The sequence below is a fragment of the Kogia breviceps genome, chromosome 1, assembly GCF_026419965.1.
Source record: "Kogia breviceps isolate mKogBre1 chromosome 1, mKogBre1 haplotype 1, whole genome shotgun sequence".
NCBI classification, from domain to species: domain Eukaryota; kingdom Metazoa; phylum Chordata; class Mammalia; order Artiodactyla; family Physeteridae; genus Kogia; species Kogia breviceps.
This window is the reverse complement of record NC_081310.1, coordinates 126,206,937-126,228,432: the sequence shown is the minus strand read 5'-3', so window position 1 is coordinate 126,228,432 and position 21,496 is coordinate 126,206,937. Positions and strand designations below refer to the sequence as shown.

At 36.6% G+C, this 21,496-nt stretch overlaps 1 protein-coding gene across 27 annotated transcripts in view; it reads right to left on the bottom strand.

The window, feature by feature from the left end:
• ODF2L (outer dense fiber of sperm tails 2 like) overlaps positions 1-21,496 on the bottom strand; it is a 339,482-nt gene that overhangs the window by 21,853 nt on the left and 296,133 nt on the right. For 15 of the 27 annotated variants that reach the window (XM_067043211.1, XM_067043192.1, XM_067043219.1 and 12 more), the window contains 7 exons: positions 15,822-15,886; positions 7,701-7,872; positions 5,663-5,795; positions 4,838-4,963; positions 3,462-3,521; positions 3,263-3,334; positions 2,595-2,711 (listed from right to left, as the gene is read on the bottom strand). In XM_067043211.1, the coding sequence (XP_066899312.1) occupies positions 2,595-2,711; positions 3,263-3,334; positions 3,462-3,521; positions 4,838-4,963; positions 5,663-5,795; positions 7,701-7,813 (621 nt within the window). In that variant the 5' untranslated portion in view covers positions 7,814-7,872; positions 15,822-15,886. Of the gene's footprint in view, positions 1-2,594; positions 2,712-3,262; positions 3,335-3,461; positions 3,522-4,837; positions 4,964-5,662; positions 5,796-7,700; positions 7,873-14,198; positions 14,615-14,703; positions 15,424-15,821; positions 15,887-21,496 lie in introns of those variants that run through there. The other 12 variants (XM_067043246.1, XM_067043195.1, XM_067043170.1 and 9 more) reach the window with 10 other exon arrangements.

Genomic DNA, 21,496 nt, shown 5'->3' with positions numbered 1-21,496 from the left:
TAAAACAGATAGCTAGTGGGAAGCAGCCGCATAGCACAGGGAGATCAGCTCGGTGCTTTGTGACCACCTAGAGGCGTGGGATAGGGAGGGTGGGAGGGAGACGCAAGAGGGAGGGGATATGGGGATATATGTATATGTATAGCTGATTTCACTTTGTTATAAAGGAGAAACTAACACAGCATTGTAAAGCAATTATACTCCAATAAAGATGTCAAAAAAATTAAATTTAATTAAAAATAGAAGTACATCTTAAACAAGATCTAAAGACTCGATCTCTTTGAAAAGTAACTTGAGAAGAAGCAAAATATTCCTAAATTGTCTTTAAAAATCTATCTAAACTAAAAAATCCCACGAAACGTTTTAATACGTAGTTGGGAAAACTCTTTTTCTTTGTGGTACGCGGGCCTCTCACTGTTGTGGTCTCTCTCGTTGCGGACGCTCAGGCTCAGCGGCCATGGCTCACGGGCCCAGCCGCTCCGCGGCATGCGAGATCTTCCTGGACTGGGGCACGAACCCGTGTCCCCTGCATTGGCAGGCGGATTCTCAACCACTGCGCCACCAGGGAAGGCCAGAACATTTAAAATAAGTATATAAAGTCTACTTAAGAGAAGCGAAGAACCCTCTCCACCAACCCAAGAAATACAGCTGTCATTCCTCTAAAAAACCGCAGGGTGTCATCATCACATAATGAATAACAGTTACGCTTTCAGTTAAAAAACCTTTATCACTAAAGGTGAAATAAATTTTTTTGAACAAGGCTCCAGTCACGACTTTCCCACTAGATTTATCAAATCCCATGCCTGAACACTATTAGGAAGTGTGCTGAAACTATCAAATTATTTTTATAGTTTCAAAATAACCCCTTTACAGTCATTTGCCAAATGAATGGACGTATATTCAGAGTCAACTATTTGCCGTTTCCTATTTCCAAAGAATTATATTTGCAGCATATTATAAAGATAATTATTTTCTGTCTCTTCTAAAATGTGAAAATATTCTAACTCTAATTACTATAGTTTAAAGATCTAGGAAGAAAAATGAGTTCAAAGTACCTTTGGGGTAGTTCTCAGAGAATTATAATGTAATTAAAACTTTTAAAAGACCCAATACAATTTTTGAGTCATCAACAATACTAAAAAAATGAAATTTATATTGCTAAACTAAGTTAGTTCATTGTGTTTGTAGTCTTAAAGAAAAACAAAACTTGTTAAACCTAAATAAATTCCAAAACTGGGTGTTAGAAGGAATGCAAAAAAAAAATCCATGACCTAACACAACTTCTTCTAATCATTTCTAAACAGTAGCATTTTGTATGGGAATGTGAACTCAAAGTATTAGACAGGTGAATATCATGGCAAAACTTAGGATTTTAGCCTTATATTCACTCTCCTAATTATCTAAAAAGGAACTGTTAAACTTAACTTTTAAAAGTTATTTAATATTTCATTTTTAAACTGAAGAAAATATTTTCAAGAACTTCCTCAACTGTTATTTGAGGACAAAATTTAAAGTTGTGTAAGTAAGAAAAACTGAAGTATATGATCTGAGATGTTAAATTACATGTATTCTCTTGTATTTACCATGACAAAGCAAGGTAATTTCAACTCTAGTTCATCTGTAGTGCCCTAGGACACCGATGCAAAAAACACAGGGAATCTTCCCAGGAAAGTGCTTAAAAGCACCTGTAGGCAGACAAAAGACAAAATTTATATCCCACATAAGCCTGCTTAAGCCTGTCCCTTTGATGGGCAAAGGTTTTTTGGCATTGAAGAAAAAATAAACAACTCCCCATATGCAGTCTTGAAACATGTGCCTGGACTGCAGACATCTGTCATGATTCAGGAGGATAAAAGCAAACAGAAATTTAACACAGAAGTCCTCACGCTCAGTGAGGTTTGTCTTTACACACTTCTTCCAAAAGTGAGAACACTGCTTCTTTTTCGTTGGCAAAAATAACAACAGTAGATCCAGTTAGCTTGTGTCATACCACAGCAACCTCAAACTCTCATCTCAAAGTGACTGTGAGACTTCCACAAGAATATTTAAACTGCTCAGTTTAAACCAGAAAATTCCTCTTAATTATCCTGCTAAACTGTGTAACAAGGAAGGTACTCAATTATCTAAACACCAAGGCTAGGTTAACTGATCTTAACATTATTACCATTAGTATATTGTCTGCTTACTAAATACATGTGAGAGTATGTATGTATATGTATAGATGCATAAAAGACTAAATACTATATACCAAATATTAATGGTTTCAGTATTTTAATTTTCTCTTTTATATTTAACAAATTTTCCAAATAAACATAAATTAACTGATAATAGGAGAGATTTTTTAAGTAATTCGAGCTTTATAAATCCTTCCCAGATTGGTACTAAAAAGTCACAGCATTTTTTTTTATATATTGGTATTTGGAGCCAAATCTTTAGACAGACCAGAAATCTTAAGATTTACCTCAAATATGTACTTCCCATGGCAACATTTAAATTGAATTCTTTCAAAACCACTAAATTCCAGAATTAAGGAAAGACTTTATTGTTGTCCATTACTTTTATCAATTAAACTATAAAAATGGGTAAATATTTATAACCTTTATGTGTTCTTTTAATTTATCATTCTCTGCTTCCTTTTTATGAATTTGGAGCTGCAGTCGTTCATGTACTACTTTTACTGATTGTGAAAAACGGCTTGCTTTCAAAGCATTTGCCTATAAGAGAAAACAAAACAAAGCAAAAATGTGTTATTTGATGTATTTCTTCACAATATTAAACTTTACGGTACTTAGACATGATCTAAAAAGTTGCTAAAGAGCAAAGTACAACACTTCCCCAATTACAAATGGATTTTATATAAAACCAGGGGGATGTTTTCTCCTCCCCTTTTTTTATTTAGTAAGTCCTAATTATCTCTTTTTAAAAGTTCCTATCTATCCTTCTAAGTAAAATTATGGGTATGTCTAAAATGCTCCTACAAACACAGAAATTCCTTAATTTATACTAAAATTGAAATATATATTTATACATAGGTCCCTGACTTAGGCCAAGTACCCTGAATGAAATACCACAAAAATCTAAAATGAAAAAAAAAACTCTAAAAAATTAAGATATTATATGTGATGCATAAAACTTGTAAAAATGTCCAAATAATCTAAAAATCTTTCTATATGTATTTATGAGGATATGGGGGCCAGGATGGAAAGAAGAGAAAGAGGAAGTCAATAGTAAGAAAATTTGATGAATTTGCTCAAAATTTGCTTACCTTTTCATTCTGAAACAAACAAGAAAGTTCTTGAATATAGGTCTCCTTTTCAAGTACCTTCGTCTTAAGATTCTTCAGCAAATATAATGTAAAAGTTAGAAATATCACAACTTGGATAATGTTGGCTAATTTTATAAAACCAACCAGCATACATACAAAAAATATCAGAAAAATAGACACCAAGTCTAAAAAGACTTACAGTGTTTTCACTTTCAGTATCAGCTAGCTTCTCTAACAAGCTGGATAAACTCTCCCCTCTCTGTGGAAAAAAGAAGTTGTAAATCAGTGTTCACAAACTATATTTAACTACATAAAAGAGTAGAAAATGGAATAAGCATCACTTTATAAATTAATATGGACAACTACTATGCATAGTTCAGTTTTTTAAAAAGTTAACCATCAGAAAGATTTTTGCTTCAGTGTTCCAAATCAATTTTTATCCACAATTTATGAAATCAGTTAATTTACTAAATTAATTTCTAAATAATGCCTCATAAAGTACAAGCAAAATAAAAATCTTGTATACAAAGGAGGCTTACAATGCTGACTGTAAACAGGTAAAAATTATAAACAGCCTAAAGTCTAGCAAAAAGAAATGTTTTAAAGAATTACAGCAGGGCGCTTCCCTGGTGGCGCAGTGGTTGAGAATCTGCCTGCTAATGCAGGGGACACGGGTTCAAGCCCTAGTCTGGAAAGATCCCACATGCTGCGGAGCAACTAGGCCCGTGAGCCACAACTACTGAGCCTGCGCGTCTGGAGCCTGTGCTCCGCAACAAGAGGCCGCGATAGTGAGAGGCCCGCGCACCGCGATGAAGAGTGGCCCCAGCTTGCCGCGACTAGAGAAAGCCCTCGCACAGAAATGAAGACCCAACACAGGCAAAAATTAAAAAAATTTTTTTTTTAATTCCAGCAAATCAATAACAGAATTCCATGTAGATATTTTAAATGAGAATGAAAAATGTTTATTCATTTTGAGGGTCATACATACTGTATGACTTCATTTACATGAAATATCTGAAATCAGCAAATCCATAGATAGAGAAAAAGTAGATAATGGGCTAAAGAGGGGTAGTGGGGATGGGTTTCTTTTTGTAGTGATGAAAATGCTCGAAGGTTGATAGTGGTGATGGCTACACAATTCTGTGAATATACTAAAAATCACTGAATTGCATACTTTAAACTGGTGAACTGTATGGTATGTAAATTATATCTCAGTGAAACTGTTAAAAAAGGAATATATGAATGTATAAATACAATGTACACAAGGTCTTAAATCCTAAGAGTATTTTATAGTAATCAACTGAAATGAAGTATAACAAATAGAAAGTTTTTGAGATTGAAAATAATATATTTTCTATAAAAATATGCTGCTTTCATGTAAAATTATTTAAGAAACATTGAAAATGGGGGTTAATGATTGCCATTTCTTTTTTTTTAATGATTGCCATTTCAAACAAAAATTCAAGAATCATTTCCATTTCAAATATACCAATATTTTAATTTCTACAGTTCAAGAAGTAATATACCCTTCAAGTGAGAAATATCACTATTAAAATAGTGCTTAGTATTTCTTACTTGTTGGTGTTCTGTCTTTCTAAGAAGATGTTCTAAAGTTTGTTTTAAATGTTTAAAAGTGTCTAATTCTTTTCTTAATATATCCTTCTGTTTAGAAATCTTCAAATTGGATGCAGAAAGATCAGTCTGACAAAATATAAGAAGCACACACACATTTTAAGACATAGCATTAAGACACTCTAAAATATAATACTACTATTATCAAAGAATACTTTTTCCTAGTAATAAAATCATTTTTTTGCACAGAGTAGTAGTAAGATATGCCAAGTTTTTCAGCAGTAAATAGTATACGTTACATGGCTCTAAAGTAAAATGAAATCAAAATAAGGGCTTAAACCCTAAAGTATTTCAGGCATTTATTTTAATAAAACTAATAGAATACAATCTATTTTTTTGTCCTTAACTCAAACTTTAGTACAATGAACTTTTAGAATAGAGGTTTTATTCCACACAATACTATAGAAAATATATTTCATCTTTCAAGAGTGAAAGTGAAGAGTGAGAGTGAAGAATATTTTAAATTCACTCTAGAGAAAAGATGACTGTAGTTCCAACTCAGGTAAGGCAAGCACCAAGGTACTTTCTAGTCAAGCACCAAGGTACTTTCTATCTTAGCATCTCATCAAGTACATGCCTGAGATTATCTTTGAGGAAAAGAATTGCAATTAATGACATAGGAATGAAGAACACTAATAAACCTGCATTTTTTATATCAAATACCAGTATGTGAGCATAACTACTACAAGATATGAGACCTCAGTTAATGCATTCTGAGTATTATCCTAGATTCTCATTTTATTACACATTCACTAGGCAAGTACTCACATTTTCAAAACTAATCTCTTCAATGGTGTCCTTAAATAATGGCAAAAGTAATTCTACAGAACAAGTTGCTAACTCGGCTTCCTTAAATGTTGCTTCCAATTTGGTCTTCTCATTTAGGATGTCCTGCTTTAGGCTAATTAGACATGCACAAATAAAATTTAAGTTAAAGCTGTTACATAAACTAGTTATGCTTTTGATGCAAACAGAGCATAGCATGATTAAATACTACAGTTCCATAAATTGCTCTGCAAAATATAACAGTTAATTGTCACTGAAAATGAATTTTTTCTGTACTTCCATTTTTTCTACACTTAACTATACATGGAAAGACAGTTTTTAAAATGTTAAGATATGTAAAACACAAAGACTACCAACAGCAATGTATCCCTGTGCTATCTTATAATTATTGAACATCTCTTCTTTGGTTTGTAAAATGATTTGTGTGAATGTGTTCGTGTCTTTTTTTCTTCCCTTCCTTCTCCCTTACTCCAAAGCCAAAAGATTTGCCTTCCTAGACCTTATTCCAAAATGCTTTCTTGAAACTTGTTTTTCACCAAAAAAATTCCTTCAGAAAAATGTGTAAGCTAAACAAGTGGAACACAAAAAACTAAACCTCTCCAGATATCTAAAAATCCTTCACATTTGGCTTTATAAAACATTATTATCATTCAAAACAAAACTGATAATATTTGCTTTCTTGATTACGTTTTACACAGACATTACTGTGTATCACTGTAAGATACATTTTTGGGTATGGGGGCTCACATTTTTACATCCTGAAATTGGGATGCTTCTTACAATCTCTGTCAGTCTGGAAGCAGTCCTGAGCTGTCTTTCCTATACAGGTCCAGAACTTACAGAATGAGCATCCAAGGTTTTGAAAAATATCCCAGAGATGGGGTACAGCACTTTTTTAACCCGTAATAACAAAGGGTCATAGAGAGGGATTGGAGGAGTTGTTGAAGTAGGAATGTTTAGCAACATTCTAGAAGCAAGACCCCAAGGTAGGCTTGCTGTATATTGTAAGAGCCCATCACCAATAAATTTCATTTCAATTATAGATGCTCCTAAGAAACACCAGTACATATCACCAATACTCTTAATAGCAAGGATAACTCTGAGTCAAAAAGTGACTCATAAGAGTTGGACTTTGAGTATAAAGAAGTTTTAAGAATACCTTACCTACTTTGTTTCATTCACATTTTATTTTTATATAAGCGCAGAGTTATTTGGACTAAAAATCTATGTATAAGTTTGAAGGAGCTTTTTCAATATTTATAAATAAAATTCAAGGCAACAAGAAAGCATTGTGTCTTTCTTTAATTGACACCTTTTTTCTTTTATGGATCATAATGTAATGGCTCAGCAACAATGAATGGCATCTTAGAGGCTATGTCTCCAAGAAGTAGACTGTATTCTTAAGCACAACTTCAGATGTTTTAAAATGATGGGCCCAATGAAGATGCTTGCTACAAAAGACAGTCATCATTATTAAAAACCATGTACAGAAAGTCAAGAATGATTATATATGACCAAACATCATTTCATTTAAGCTAAACTAGAAGTTGGACTATACTATCCATAGCAACAAGCACGGTATTTTAAGACTGTCATTTTGGGGAGCAATGAGTCATACAAATAACAAGTGCACTCTCCATACTAAAGAAGCAAAATATGACACGTATTTGTTAGATAGCAATATCTCAAATGACAGTGAATTAGTACTCATTAACCATATTTCCAATATTCCATAGTATTTATATTTTCATTTACATTAGTTAAAAAGATATATACTTTACAAATTTTTTTATAGGTAAGGTTTTCATTTTTAATTGCTTTCATTAAAATTCCAAAATAACTAGGCAAATTCTGCTAAAGGAGTACATCTGTAATCAGATTAAATAAATATAAATTACTAGGATGTTAGATGATATTCTTGAAAGAATGCTGTATTTGATTCAAATAATTTACAGTATGGACAAAACATGAAACCCTGAAATTAAAAAATTAAGATATCCCCTGCTATTGTTGAGAATACCAGCTGAGATGACTTTCACTGGCATGCCGTGGTAAATGTTCTTTCTCTGGTATACTTTTAAAATGGGAAAAGAGTTCTTCTGAATGACTTCCATCATTTGCAGGCTTCTCCATAAATTGGTAAATGGATTTATAGGTGGCTTCCACAACAAGTTCTCCACATAAGCTGAAATCTAGGAAATATTTTAATTACTAAACATCATTTCAGTAGATTTTTTTCTGCTATTACCCAATAAGATAAAAATCCTAAAGATCTGTAAAAGAATCATATTTCACAGACAAATTTGAAATTATAACTGCTACTCATTGTGATACTAATTCAAAATAGTATCAAAATTGCATAGCATAATCATTCAACAATTGCCAACTTCCATACACAGTTTCCAAAAGGCCCACTATTTTCTACATACTCACAAGAATGTAGAAATTATTAGTATATTTCTTGAAGTATTATAATAATATCCTAATCCAATTGGACTAGAAAATGGATATAAAAACCACAGAATAACTGTCATTCTCAGTTGCATTAGATTTATCCAATAGGAAATGTATGTTATTCATGCCTGTAACAGTAAAAATTTAAGATACTTTTCAAAGTATTTGGCAACAATAGCTACACAGAAGATGTTATTTTTTTAAGTAGACTTTTCAATATTAAATTCATTTATTCCTATAAATAAATCATATTTTTAAGAAAAGCTCAATCTAGGATATTCTTTGGTGATAATGAATGGACAGATGACATTACTTCTAAGTTTTACTAAATAATCTAATTGTTTTCTCTCAAACTTGGAGATGTCATTTTTAATACGTGAATATTTATGGATTTCTTAAAAACGATTCCATTTTAAGTAATGAGTTAGTGCTTTGGCAATCATTAAGGCTGTATTTTTTCAAATCTAATATATGGAAATGTGTCTCCCTGACTTTAATTTGTTTATACAAAATCAAATGTCATATTTAAGGTTTTCTGCATTTTTTCAGAGATATTTTACTTCGTTGTAATTTATTTTTATTTATCTGTATCATAAAATACATATGTTCAAGAATTTTCAATACTTTAAGTAGATGTGAAATTAAAGGTTGAAAATTATTCACTATATTTAATTAGCAATTCAGAAATCCTTTCAAATGTCTGTAAAAATTTATCTATTTTTTTTGTCCAAAGGTTCTATATACCAGAAAGATAAATATTTAGAATATAGATCAGTGAAAAGCATCCTCATATTTTTTCAATACTAGCAACTCATATCAAAATGGAAATGTTGAATAAGATACATATAGTCTAAGATGATCTACCTGAATGCTGCAAACATGCATCTGTTATTAGGACATAACAACATTTTGAGCTATTGGTAGCCCAGAAAAATTAAAAACATATGGATACACAAAATCAAATGAAAAACCAAACCTAAAGGTGAAGAAGAATATGATTGGATAAGTCACTGCCATCAAGAAAATTATCATCTACTGATTTGTTCAGTTTTGGTACTTATCTTTTGTCCATTCACTTGTTTAAATATTCGTCTCTCTGTACAATTGAATCTCAAAAAAGAATGTCTTTTTTTTTTTTTTTTTTTTTTTTTTGTGGTACATGGGGCTCCCACTGTTGTGGCCTCTCCCGTTGTGGAGCACAGGGTCCAGACGCGCAGGCTCAGCGGCCATGGCTCACGGGCCCAGCCGCTCCACGGCATGTGGGATCTTCCCAGACCGGGGCACGAACCCGTATCCCCTGCATCGGCAGGCGGACTCTCAACCACTGCGCCACCAGGGAAGCCCCAAGAATGTCTTATTTATTGGAATCATCAGCACCTATAAGCCTTGTAAAAGCTAAGCAATATTTCAAGGAGAGGACTCAAGGCTTAGAGCAATTAATGAATAAGATGAATAAAGACTGCTGCTTTGGGGCTTCCCTGGTGGCGCAGTGGTTGAGAATCCGCCTGCCAATGCAAAAGACACGGGTTCGTGCCCTGGTCTGGGAAGATCCCACCTGCCGCAGAGCGGCTGGGCCCGTGAACCATGGCCACTGAGCCTGCGCGTCCGGAACCTGTGCTCTGCAACGGGAGAGGCCACAACAGTGAGGCCCGCGTACCACAAAAAAGAAAAAAACAAATGACTGCTGCTTTTTTACTTATCTTTTCAGGGATCATTAAAAGAAAAATAGTTCATATATTTAAAATAGAAGTTCACAAATCAGTGTAAGAGGGTAGAGATCTTCAATTTATTGAAAACATTTTATGAGGTAAGATTCAGTTTGGTATCAGTACTTTAAATGAGTTCTTGCTTGGCTTTGTGGGCTACTGGCAGCTATTTATATAATTTTTCTATAAGTTTTGTCACATGATAAAATCATACAACATAAGTAATTGTATCTCATCTTAAAGGGTAAACAAATAAAACTAACATATTATAAAAATAGGGATTTTTAGAATGACTTTTAGCCCAACATTCTAATATGTTACCTTCATTACTGATTTCTCAAAACGTGAAAGAGAACTGGGTATGTCTCAAATATTTGCATAGAAATTATCAACTATCATATTCTCACAATCTAGAAATGAATATAGGCTAAATATTGTTGAGAGGCTCCAAGGTACTCCACTATTTTTGTGTTGTGACAATACTTTAACCAAAAACATATGTGTGCTGAACAATGTAATAATTTTCTTTAGCAAAAAAAATCCTGCCTTTATAAAAAATGCTATCATTTTGGGAGACCAAATGTATTTTTGCGTGGAAAAGCAGATATTTCTCAAGTAAATGTTTTCAATTATGTAGAATAAACTGTCAATTTACAAATGTATTATACTTTTGTATAACTTGTTAGTGGTGAAACAAAGACACATATTCTGCACACAAACTTAATGATCAAATCCCTAAAGAATAACAATTTAAAATATTTTTAATGTTTAAAGAATTAAATTTCCTATATAGAAATGACTTTATCAGTCCCCTACCCAAAAGGCATGTACTTAAAGCTTTTTCCAGGTGTGGTCACGGGTTTATGCTGATCCAGCTACACTCACTAAACTATGTTCCATTTTGGCCAGCAACAAGCATTTGAGGGATGGCTGTTCAGGGACCATGATGCTGGCCATGGTGAGAGAAAAGAAAGGATCACAGTCCATGACCTTCAGCAGCACCTAGATTGTTCTACGTAAACTAATCAGCTCCAAGTATGTATTCAAAACTAATCTCTCTAAAGAGACTAGCATATGAATCTTGCAGATTTCAATTTGTTTTGCCAAACACTAATCCTTGGAAAACTAGTTCCCACTGGCTTCAAACAAAAGCACACAGCTTATACTGAAAATTTCACTATGAAATATTCAGCAAAGAATACCAAGTAGATAGAGGAATGTTGCTAATTTCCCACACTACTCTAAACACGAGTCAAAAGTTTACTAGAGAAGTAACTGTATGCCTTTTTGGACTCCATAGTGAAAAAAAAAAGGTATACAAAATTTGGAAGTAGGCAGAGTAAAAATAACCAGAAGTGGAAAACTGATCTTATCAGTAAAGGCTATCAAAACTGGAAAAAACATTTTCTGATATAGAGAGATTAACTTTGAAAAGTAATTAGCTAATGCTTCTGTCCAATGAATAAAGGAATTTAAGAATAAAAGGGTTGCAGATTGGATAATACAGGGAAAAAAGTTGACAGGAAGAGTGACTGATTTGTAAATAAAGGATACATACATACTTTCAAGGCCCAAGTCCTCCCTCCTTCTCAAACTGTTCCTCTGACTGATCCAGTCCGCCAAGAATCCTAAACATCTAATAATATTCTCAGAATCATACAGTTTAGAATTTAATTGCTCCATAAATGGTAATATTTTAGTTCTTCTTTAAACTTGCTACTAAATCTGTGAGGGCAAATATACCCATCACCATCTACCCTCAAAAATTAATCAATCAGAGGCATAGGTTAGGTTCCAATATACAAGTTAGGGTCACCAAATAATTTATTGTTCAAACTGAAATACTTTTGAGAGGAAGCCCCACAGAGAACCTAGTTATCCAGAAGACAGGACCAAAGATGTTCAGAACATTGTCTAACCCCAACAGTCAGCATCCTTTATCAGATAAACATAAAACATTTTCCTTCCCTTCAACACGAGGACAGCATGAGGATATGCTGCCGTTTATTAATAGCATGCACTGACCAAAAACCTACACTGTTGCTATTATCATCCAAAGGCTGCCCACTGAAGAATCCAAGTTTTAGAAAGCAGCTTGACCAGATCACAAGTAAGAAAGTGGTGGAACTTAGTTTTGAACCAAAAGCCATCAGGTACTGAAATATAAATATAAGAATCTACACAGCTGAAAGTAACATACAAACTTCCCTTTTATAAGAGTGTTTCAGCACACTCATAAATTCAGTTTATATTTAAAAAAATGAAAATTGTTCTGTACAAGGAAATGAAGGATGAATAAGATTGAGCTTCTTGAAGGCACAGACAACAAGTCTAAAGAGAGAGCAGTGAGCAGACCACTAAAATCCAGTATGCTAAAGACTATGATGGGGACTCATCAGGTACTGCGAAAGCAACTGGCAGGATCCTGGGAGACTTCCCAGAGGTGGATCCTCAGTAGAGTCCAGCAGAACAAGTTGGAGCTTGGCAAAAGGGAACAGAAAACAGGCATTCCGGATAGTGGGTAAAGTACCAGCAAGAACAAGGAATCATGAAGGAACATGATTTGAAAGGGCATGTGGCAAAAGATGAGACTGGACACGTGAAAATAGTCACTGTATACCAAGCTCAAGAGCTTGAATTTTTTCCTAAAGGTTAAGACAGACCATTAAATAATTTTAAGCAGGAGAATGACAGATCAGAAGTGCATCTTTAAAAGGTAAGTCCAGTGGTGTTTTGGAAAATGGACTAGGCATATGGAGGAGAGGAGAGGAGAAGCAGCGATCAGGTTATTAGGGTCCCAAGAGAGATGAAATTCCAACATTCTTTTCCAACAAAAATTTTTGAAGAAATCAAAAGTTGTTGCCACTGGTGATTTAAAAAAAAAAAAACATGAAAAACAATGAAGAAATTAGAATACAGGAATAGCAAGAGATCAGTATGGAAAGAAATGATCAAATGTAACCTCTCATTTACCCATGACCATCTGAATGGATTGCTCCACGTCTAAGTTGCAGGAAATGATTACTTATTCCTTTAAATACAAAAATTAATTTAGACCAGTTTGAAGAAAATCTTTTAAAAGTATGTATTATTTCTTCCTTCTCAGAGTACAGATAGACTGAACATAATTAACCATTCCTGATGACCCAAAGGCAGCATATTAAAAAGCAAGAAAACTGGGCCAGATTCATCAGTTCACAGTTCTTATGAGCCACCTGACAGAGACAACCCTTAGCTTCAATAGCCCTTTGGTTCTCTCTCCTACAAACTGAGAATAAGCTTTGCCAGCCAAAGCTGTGGTGAGGTTTGAACAGAATGAAGTAGAAACGCTTACAGGTGGGGGGTTTTGTTTGTTTAATTTAGGACCCCTTTGGTCACTCTGTTGGAGCTGCTTTCCCACCAGGCCTTCTCTTTAATTTTTTTCATCTTAAAAAAAAAAAATCATCCTGAGTCAATCGCTATTCCTGAAATTACTTGCAGGCCTGAGTTATCTGTATGGAACCAACTCTTAATTTCAAAACAATCCTTTCAAAATCTATTCTTTGCAGAATTATTACAAGTCATTTTCAATGTAGTCAAAAATTGACTGAGTTCTACTAAACCAGAGCCCAGGAGAACAATTATTGACTTCCAACAGAACTGTGCCCAAGGGGATAGACGTTTTCTTGTCAACCTCATTGCTATACCCAGCTCCTTGGGTCTCAGTCACTTGCACAAACTAAGCAGTGATTAGTAGCAATACAGACAAAGCCACTTTCTCATACCTCTGGGTGTTTGAAATGCAAAAACTATCCTATGAATACACATCAATTGTGAAGTTAGAAGAAAACGAGAAGCAAAAAACGGATACCTGGCAGTTAAGGGCCATGACAAACATTGCCATGACAATCTTATTAAAGCAGAAAGGTATCAACACATTTTAAAAGCCAACAGGCTTACCGCAGTCTATTCCTTTAACCATAACTAACCAAGTGGTGCTTAAAGCTACTCCAAGAACCTCATTCATTCAAAAACACCTGAAACCTTACTTACTATGTGTGAGGTGATAGGGAAGCTTCGTCTCTGCAGTAGACTTTATCCCCAACACCAGCCAAAGTCTGGCTATGGTTTCCTCAGTAAACAAGCATCACTTACTGACCACCTACTCAAAACCTGGCACTGGTTAACTTAATTTCTTTTATTACAACCACTCTAAAGTGACTTATCCTCCTCATTTTACAGATAAAGAAGCTGAAGGCAGTTAGTGGCCTGCCCAAACCACACACTTAAAGGAATAAAGGCTGCACTCTAGGACCCTGGAGAACGAATTATTTCCCGAGGCCTGGAGTATTCTTTACTTAAGGAGCCCCGGAGCTTACCAGAGTCTGGCACATTATATGGTGGGCATTTAAAAACCAGCCGTATACGTAAGAGAGCACTATTTCGGTAAGAAACGATGTAGTGCCCGGCGCCGGCCGGGTCAGGGCTCCGGTCTGGACATGCCCACCTTGGCTAAGATCTGCCCTGCTGTCCCAGGGACCACACACTTCCTCGCTGCCTTTCCCAAGCCCAGGCTGTCTGGGGGGAGAGGATGGTGTAGGCAGAAAGCGGCTGAGGTCAGTTTTAGGTGGACGCGAGGGCCTCTCACTTCCGTGACCCACCGTGGCCACCGCCCCGCCCCCAGAGCTGCCCGCAGTAACTGACCCTGGGCCATGCAAGCCGAGGAAGCCTGCCTCCCCCTCCAAAAGCACGCCGACATCCCTACCGCTGCGTCAGTACGTCGCCGTGACGTCAGCCCGCCGCCGCTCCGCTGTGAAAGGGGTCCGCCGGGGCTGCCAAGGCTGACGCTCGGCGAATGTTAGTGTAAGTCGCCCGTGTGCATACCTGTGTTCTCCAGCCCTGGGTCGGCTAGAACGGAGCGGGACGCGGGGGGCAGTGCAGTAGGTGAAAGCTAGGAAGGAAGGCAAGGACTCGACGCCGGAAGCAGGCGAACTCCTAGAACGGCTTGCGGTGGCAGAATGCCCAACAAGGTGCAAGCGGGACAAAGCGGAGTTGGTAACCAGCAAGTGGCTTCTCTGGCAACGGCCGCCCCGCCCCTTCCGTCGGGCTCGCAGCGGCGCAGCCAATTGGCCGAGCTCGGGAAAGCGAGCGCCGGCGTCTGCTGCTATTGGCAGGAGTGAGGGGGTGGAGCCCGGGAGAGGAGCTTTGTCTCTCCGTTGCTTCTCCCAGTGAACTTCCCCGACTCCGCAACCGTTTGTTTTCCGAGAAGGGTAGCGTTTGTGTGCAGTTACCAAAACTGAGTTCAACCAGAATGGGAAATAAGGCCGATGGATTCCATTTTCTGACACTTGGCCTGCAACTGTCCTGCTTTTGCTTTTTAAAGGAGGAGATTTGAAAAAACCCAAGACAACCGTGACTGGAAGAAAGCTCTTTATAAATGTAAACAGCTAAAATCTGTTCATTTGATAGCCTTCCTTGGGCCTATTTTCTCCTGTTAAATGAGGGGAGCCGGACGGTCATCTCAAAGGCATCTTTCAGGTCACAAATTATTTGTATCTGTGCTACAGCCAGCTGGTATGGTTTATAACTGAACAAGGCCAGATTCTATTTGGAAAAGTAAAAAAAAAAAAAAAAAAAAAGTTATCCAACGCCTCAACCTAACGTTCAAAATCGTAGGCTGTCACATTAGGTTCACAAATAGAGCAGCCATCAACTGAGCAGTTTAACCATGGCATACGTCTTATTGGTTTCACTAAAGAATATTTTCAACTGATGATTCCAGCAATGCTTCCCCCCATGCCACCCCCCTCCCCCAGCGCTATGATTGTCCAGCAAAAGTTCCCCAACCAGTTTGTTTATCTCTTGTAAAAATAAAATAAAGTGTGTGTGTGTGTGTGTGTGTGTGTGTGTGTGTGTGTGAAAAGAAAAAAAAAAGTTCCCCAACACATTAGCTTCCATACATGCAAATGTTAATAAGCACTGGGAACTGCGGATTTACGTACCTACTCTCACTGATGGATCATAACCTTCCGCAAGTCAACTAGCTTCTCTGGGCTAGTCCTCTCATCTGCAAAAAAAAAAAAAAAAGAAAAGAAAAGAGGAAGAGGACAAGTTGAGTTGGGGGCAAGGAACATAATTCTTGGGATTTTTCTAGCACTAAGCTAGGATTCTAGCTAACCTTGCTAACTTGCCATAATTAGAAAAATAATTGTACACAAAAGTTAGGCTGCTGTTAAGAAAAATACTTAATTAAATTGCATTGGTATTATAAGTTACCACCTGTGTAAGACATTCAAGAGGAAACATTCACAAATCTCAAAATGATTACATAAGATTCTCAAATTGACTTATTTAACTGAATTGTCCAGGTAAAGTAAATATGGCATCCCTCATCCTCTAAATCTAATCTGTTGCTGAAATCTTGTTGGATAGTGAACTTTTGGATAGAAATATCCCTTATTCCAGTTTTACATAAATGGGAAAATAACAGTTCATTCCCGCACATTCAAAATCCCCAATTTCCCCAAATATCATTAAACACTTGACCACCTGTGAAACATTCCACCAAGGATTTCTGCATAATTTAAAGCAGAGACCAGCACACTTTTTCTATAAAGGGTCACACAGTAAATATTTTAAATTCTGTGGGTTATACAACCTCTGTCATACTTAACTCTGCCACTGTTGCTTAAAAGATGCCATAGAGGATACATAAATACAGGGCTTGGCTGTGCTCCAATAAAACTTTTTTTAAAAATAAATATTTATTTATTTATTTATTTTGGGCTGCATTGGGTCTTCGTTGCTGCATGTGGGCTTTCTCTAGTTGCCGTGAGTGGGGGCTACTCTGTTGCAGCGTGTGGGCTTCTCATTGAAGTGGCTTCTCTTGTTGCAGAGCATGGGCTGTAGGCGTGTGTCTTCAGTAGTTAGGGCATGCTGCCTCAGTAGTTGTGGCTCACAGGCTGTAGAGCTCAGGCTCAATAGTTGTGGCACACAGGCTTAGTTGCTCCACAGCGTGTGGGATCTTCCCAGACCAGGGTTCAAACCCGTGTCCCCTGCATTGGCAGGCACATTCTTAACCACTGTGCCACCAGGGAAGTCCCTGTGCTCCAGCAAAACTTTATTTACAAAATAAGTACCAGGATAGATTTGGCCCACAGGACATGTTGTGCAAACTTCCGATACAAAGCATTTAAAATATCAAGTGCCTAATAATAATTAAACTCATTAGTGGGACACTTGTATGTAAGATGCAACAATGCAGTGTTGCATGAAAATTGTGTTTTTCTTCTTCATGACAAGTGTATGTTAGAATGTAAAAATTGCAAACAATGAAATAAAAAGTTAAAAGATACAGGATGAATAGCAATACTTAGCAAAATAAAAAAGCAATTTAAAAAAGTTTGGTGGTGTAATAAACTGTTTCCAAAATGGCATACAAACAATTCTTCTCATCCCCGTGCACACATCACAAGTTGAGTCTGTTTCCCCTCCTCTTGAATTTGAACAATAGAGTAGTGAAAGTGATCCTAGACCAGTTACAGACCTAGGCCTTGAGAGACCTAGCAGGTTCTGCTTTCCTCTCTTGGAAACCAGGTACCATATAAGAAATCCAATTACCCTGCTGTAGAGGGAAACCCATCCAGATCCCAGCTGTTTGAGCCACTCACCTGAGGTGCTAGATCTGTGAGCCAGTTGACTTTCAAGCCACAGCCTTGTTCCCTGAATGCAGCTGTATAAGTGACCCTAGCCAACATCGTGATCCAAGGGGATGCAAGTTGAAACAACTTTAATATTGAGGGGGTAACCTAATATATCCCAGACCACTGGACCCAAGAAATTTTAGTAAGGTAGCAGAACCCTGAATTGTCATTTCCCCACTCTGAATTGCGTGTGTTCTTTCCAGTATGTTTTGGTTTCCTTTTGTTATTTTATCGAACTTAGTGGATTGAAACAAAAACTGTTTTATTTGTTCTGAACTTCTTTCAGAAGTTCAGGCAGGGTTCATCTGGGTGTTTTTTTTTGGTTCATGTGGCAATAGCTGGGGTCTCTCACCAAGTTGAAACCAGATTGCTTCTGAAGCTGGACTAACCAAGATGACTTTATTTATGTCTGGTGACTTGGTGGGTTCACTCGGGAGGCCAGGACCTCTTCCATTCTATCTATGTGGCTCTCCATGTGACCGAACTGAGCTTTTTTCATGGCAGCTGCATCCCAAGAGTAAGTGTTGCAAACAACAAATGCAGAAGCTGCAGCTCTATGGCCACAGAAGTTACACAGAATCACTCATGCTGCATTTTGTTATCTAAAATAAAATAGAGGGTCGGCCCAAATCTGAGGGAAAGAGTAAAACATTCCACCTCTGAATGGGATAGTGTCAAGGTCCATAGCATCTATGGGAAAGACAATTTACTACACAAGGCATCTATGGTGTGTGCTATTTCCTGATCATTAGGTCCTATCAGCACAATATCATAAATGTAGTAGACAAAAGTGATGTCCCATAAGGTGAGGAAATCATCACTGTTCCTGCACACTAAATTATGACAGGGAGCTAAAGAATTAACAAAACCCTTACATAAAGCAATACATTCTCCCCCATTCTCTCACTTCCAAATGAAAGTAAATAACTTCAGTTGTTTCATGCATATTAGGATGAATAAAAGACATTTTTTAGAGTGATATCTGAATGTTAGGTGTTAAGAATTGTGCTTATTTACGTAATAAAAAGACTACATCTGGATGTAGACCCATTCATCTTAGGCGACCCATTCATCTTCTACACAGGCCAAATGGCAGGTTAAATGCTAGTGTGATGAGAATCATCAGCCTGCATTTTTCGAGTCTTTGATGGTGGCACTAATCACTAGAATTTCCCCAGGTATATGGTATTGCTTTGGCTTACTATTTCTGTAGAAAAGACAATTCTAGGGGCTACCAACTGGTGTTCCTATTTTAATAGCCATGAGTTAAGAAGCCAATGACAAGATATTGTAGGTCTCCACTAAAGTCTCTCTTTATCAGATCTATCAACTTTTCATTATACAGATCAATTAGCATCCTAGCAGATTGTCCATCCATTGCATTGTAAGGATACCATGATCAATTATCCACTGTTAAAGATCCCTCTTAGTCAAATGACTATGATTACTACTCTGGCGCTCCTGCCCATTATGGTAACCACAACTACCTCATCTCTAATAGTTAGGTGCAGTCATTTGGTCTCTGCCACTTTTGGATCCTATTATGTCCACTAGAGAATTGGGGATCCCATTCAATGGCATAATCTCCTAATTTCATCCCTGTGCTTAGAGGACAGAAGCTACAGTACTTTCAAAGGATTTTGGCATTCTCCTCCTATTTTCTCAGTGCATTAGTGAAGAGAAGGTCTTCTGGGCCTTCTCAGGACATATATGGAGATAGGTGACTGGGTCATGATGAATAACTGACCTAATGAATAGGTGACTGGAATGATAAATCCATTCCAAGCATCCTATCTCCCTAAGTCTTTTAAATGAATCCTCTAAAATGTATCGAGAGATTACTAGCATCTCAACTTTATTTAGTGCAGGCCACCACTGAGTCCAGGTTTCAACCAACCAACTAATAAAACCTTTAGAACAACTCCCAGATGCTCAGGCAAGCATGATGAATCCATGGCCTCCAATAAGTATATCCATATTAAAAATTTTTGTCTCATCAAAAATTATATTCTTTCATCCCTGTTCTAACACCCTTGGAATTCATTATCATATTCCATAGGTTTCTGCCAATATGAATAAGCAAAATCTTGCCTATTTTTTAGTGTGAAAGCTTTTTCCTAGGCCAGACTTTTTACTTATGCCCTGGAATATACTGGGTAGGAACATCTACCAACTCTGTAGATCTATACCAGTGGTTCTTTTTTTTTTTAACATCTTTATTGGAGTATAACTGTTTTACAATGGTGTGTTAGTTTCTGCTTTACAACAAAGTGAATCAGTTATACATATACATATGTTCCCATATTTCTTCCCTCTTGCGTCTCCCTCCCTCCCACCTTCCCTATCCCAACCCTCTAGGTGGTCCCAAAGCACTGAGCTTATCTCCCTGTGCTATGTGGCTGCTTCCCACTAGCTATCTATTTTACATTTGGTAGTGTATATATGTCCATGCCACTCTCTCACTTCGTCACAGCTTACCCTTCCCCCTCCCCATATCCTCAAGTCCATGCTTTAGTAGGTCTGTGTTTTATTCCCGTGCTACCCCTAGTCTCTTCATGACATTTTTTTTTCTTAGATTCCATATATATGTGTTAGCATATGGTGTTTGTTTTTCTCCTTCTGACTTACTTCACTCTGTATGACAGATACCAGTGGTTCTTGAAATTCTTTTTTGGAGTCAGAACTGGAGGTGTGTGTTGGGGGGGTACTACCAGCATCTAGTGGATAGAGGCCAAGGATGCTGCTAAACAGCCTACAATGCACAGGACAGCCCGCACATAAAAAGAGTTATTCAGTCTAAATGTCGATAGTGATGATATTAAGAAACCCTGGTCCAATATGGAGAATACAGAGGTCACTACCCACCTATGGCTATTGAACATTTAAAATGTGACTAGTTCAAACTGAGATATATCAGTGTGCAAAATACACACTGATGTTGCATATGAAAAAGGAATACAGAATACATTAATAATTTTTATATTGATTACATGTTGAAATGACAGTATTTTGAATATATTGAGTTAAATATGATATATTATTAAAATTTAATTTTAAATATTTTTTTTACTATCTTTAATGTGGCTACTAGAAAATTTAAAATTACATATGTGGCTCACATTATATTTCTACTGGATGGTGCTGGTCTAGAGGTATAAAGAAATGATAACAATGAGTTATGGGAAGGTAAATTCCTCAAATGAAGTTATTTCAGAATCTTCAAAGAAGACAAGACCAGACTTATAAGACAGGTAAGGAGGAGTTTTTCAGAAAGCAAAAAGCTCTCTAGGGTCTGTCTATCAAGATGATAGAATTATCTAAGTCTACTCAAACAGCTTCACGACAATTCTCAAGATCCAATTCCTTCTCAGTCATTGCCTTATCTTTTCACCTAGTCAGTCTGTTTATTCAACTTACCTTGTAAGTCAGCTCTTCACAGAATTCATATTTGATTTAGATATGTCATCCTAGCAACCTATAGAGGTATGTTTTTAAGGCAATCATAGAAGCTCTCCTGACCTCTGAGCTCATCACATTTTTCTTTGAGCCTCTTAATACAGTAGTAAAGAGCAAACCCACCCCACAATCTTTGTGTTCTTCATTTCTGCCATTCTCATCAAAGGCTTGCCTTTAATAACTACTTATTTCCTGATCACTATAGGCTGCTTTTAAATTGTTATAATTTACATTCAATAAAGTGCACAAATATTAAATGTTTAGAATATGAGTTTTGACAGCTATATTCACCCATGAAGCCACTACCTAAAACAAAGATATAGAACATTTACATCAACCTAGAAAGTTTATTTGTATTTCTTTTCAGTCCATCAACCAAAAGTACCTTTAGCCCCTCTCACACAAATATGCGCACACCGACATAACCACTTTCTATTTTCTGTCAGTAGAGGTTAATTTGCCTATTCTTTTTTTTTTTTTTTTTTTTTTTTGCGATACGTGGGCCTCTCACTGTTGTG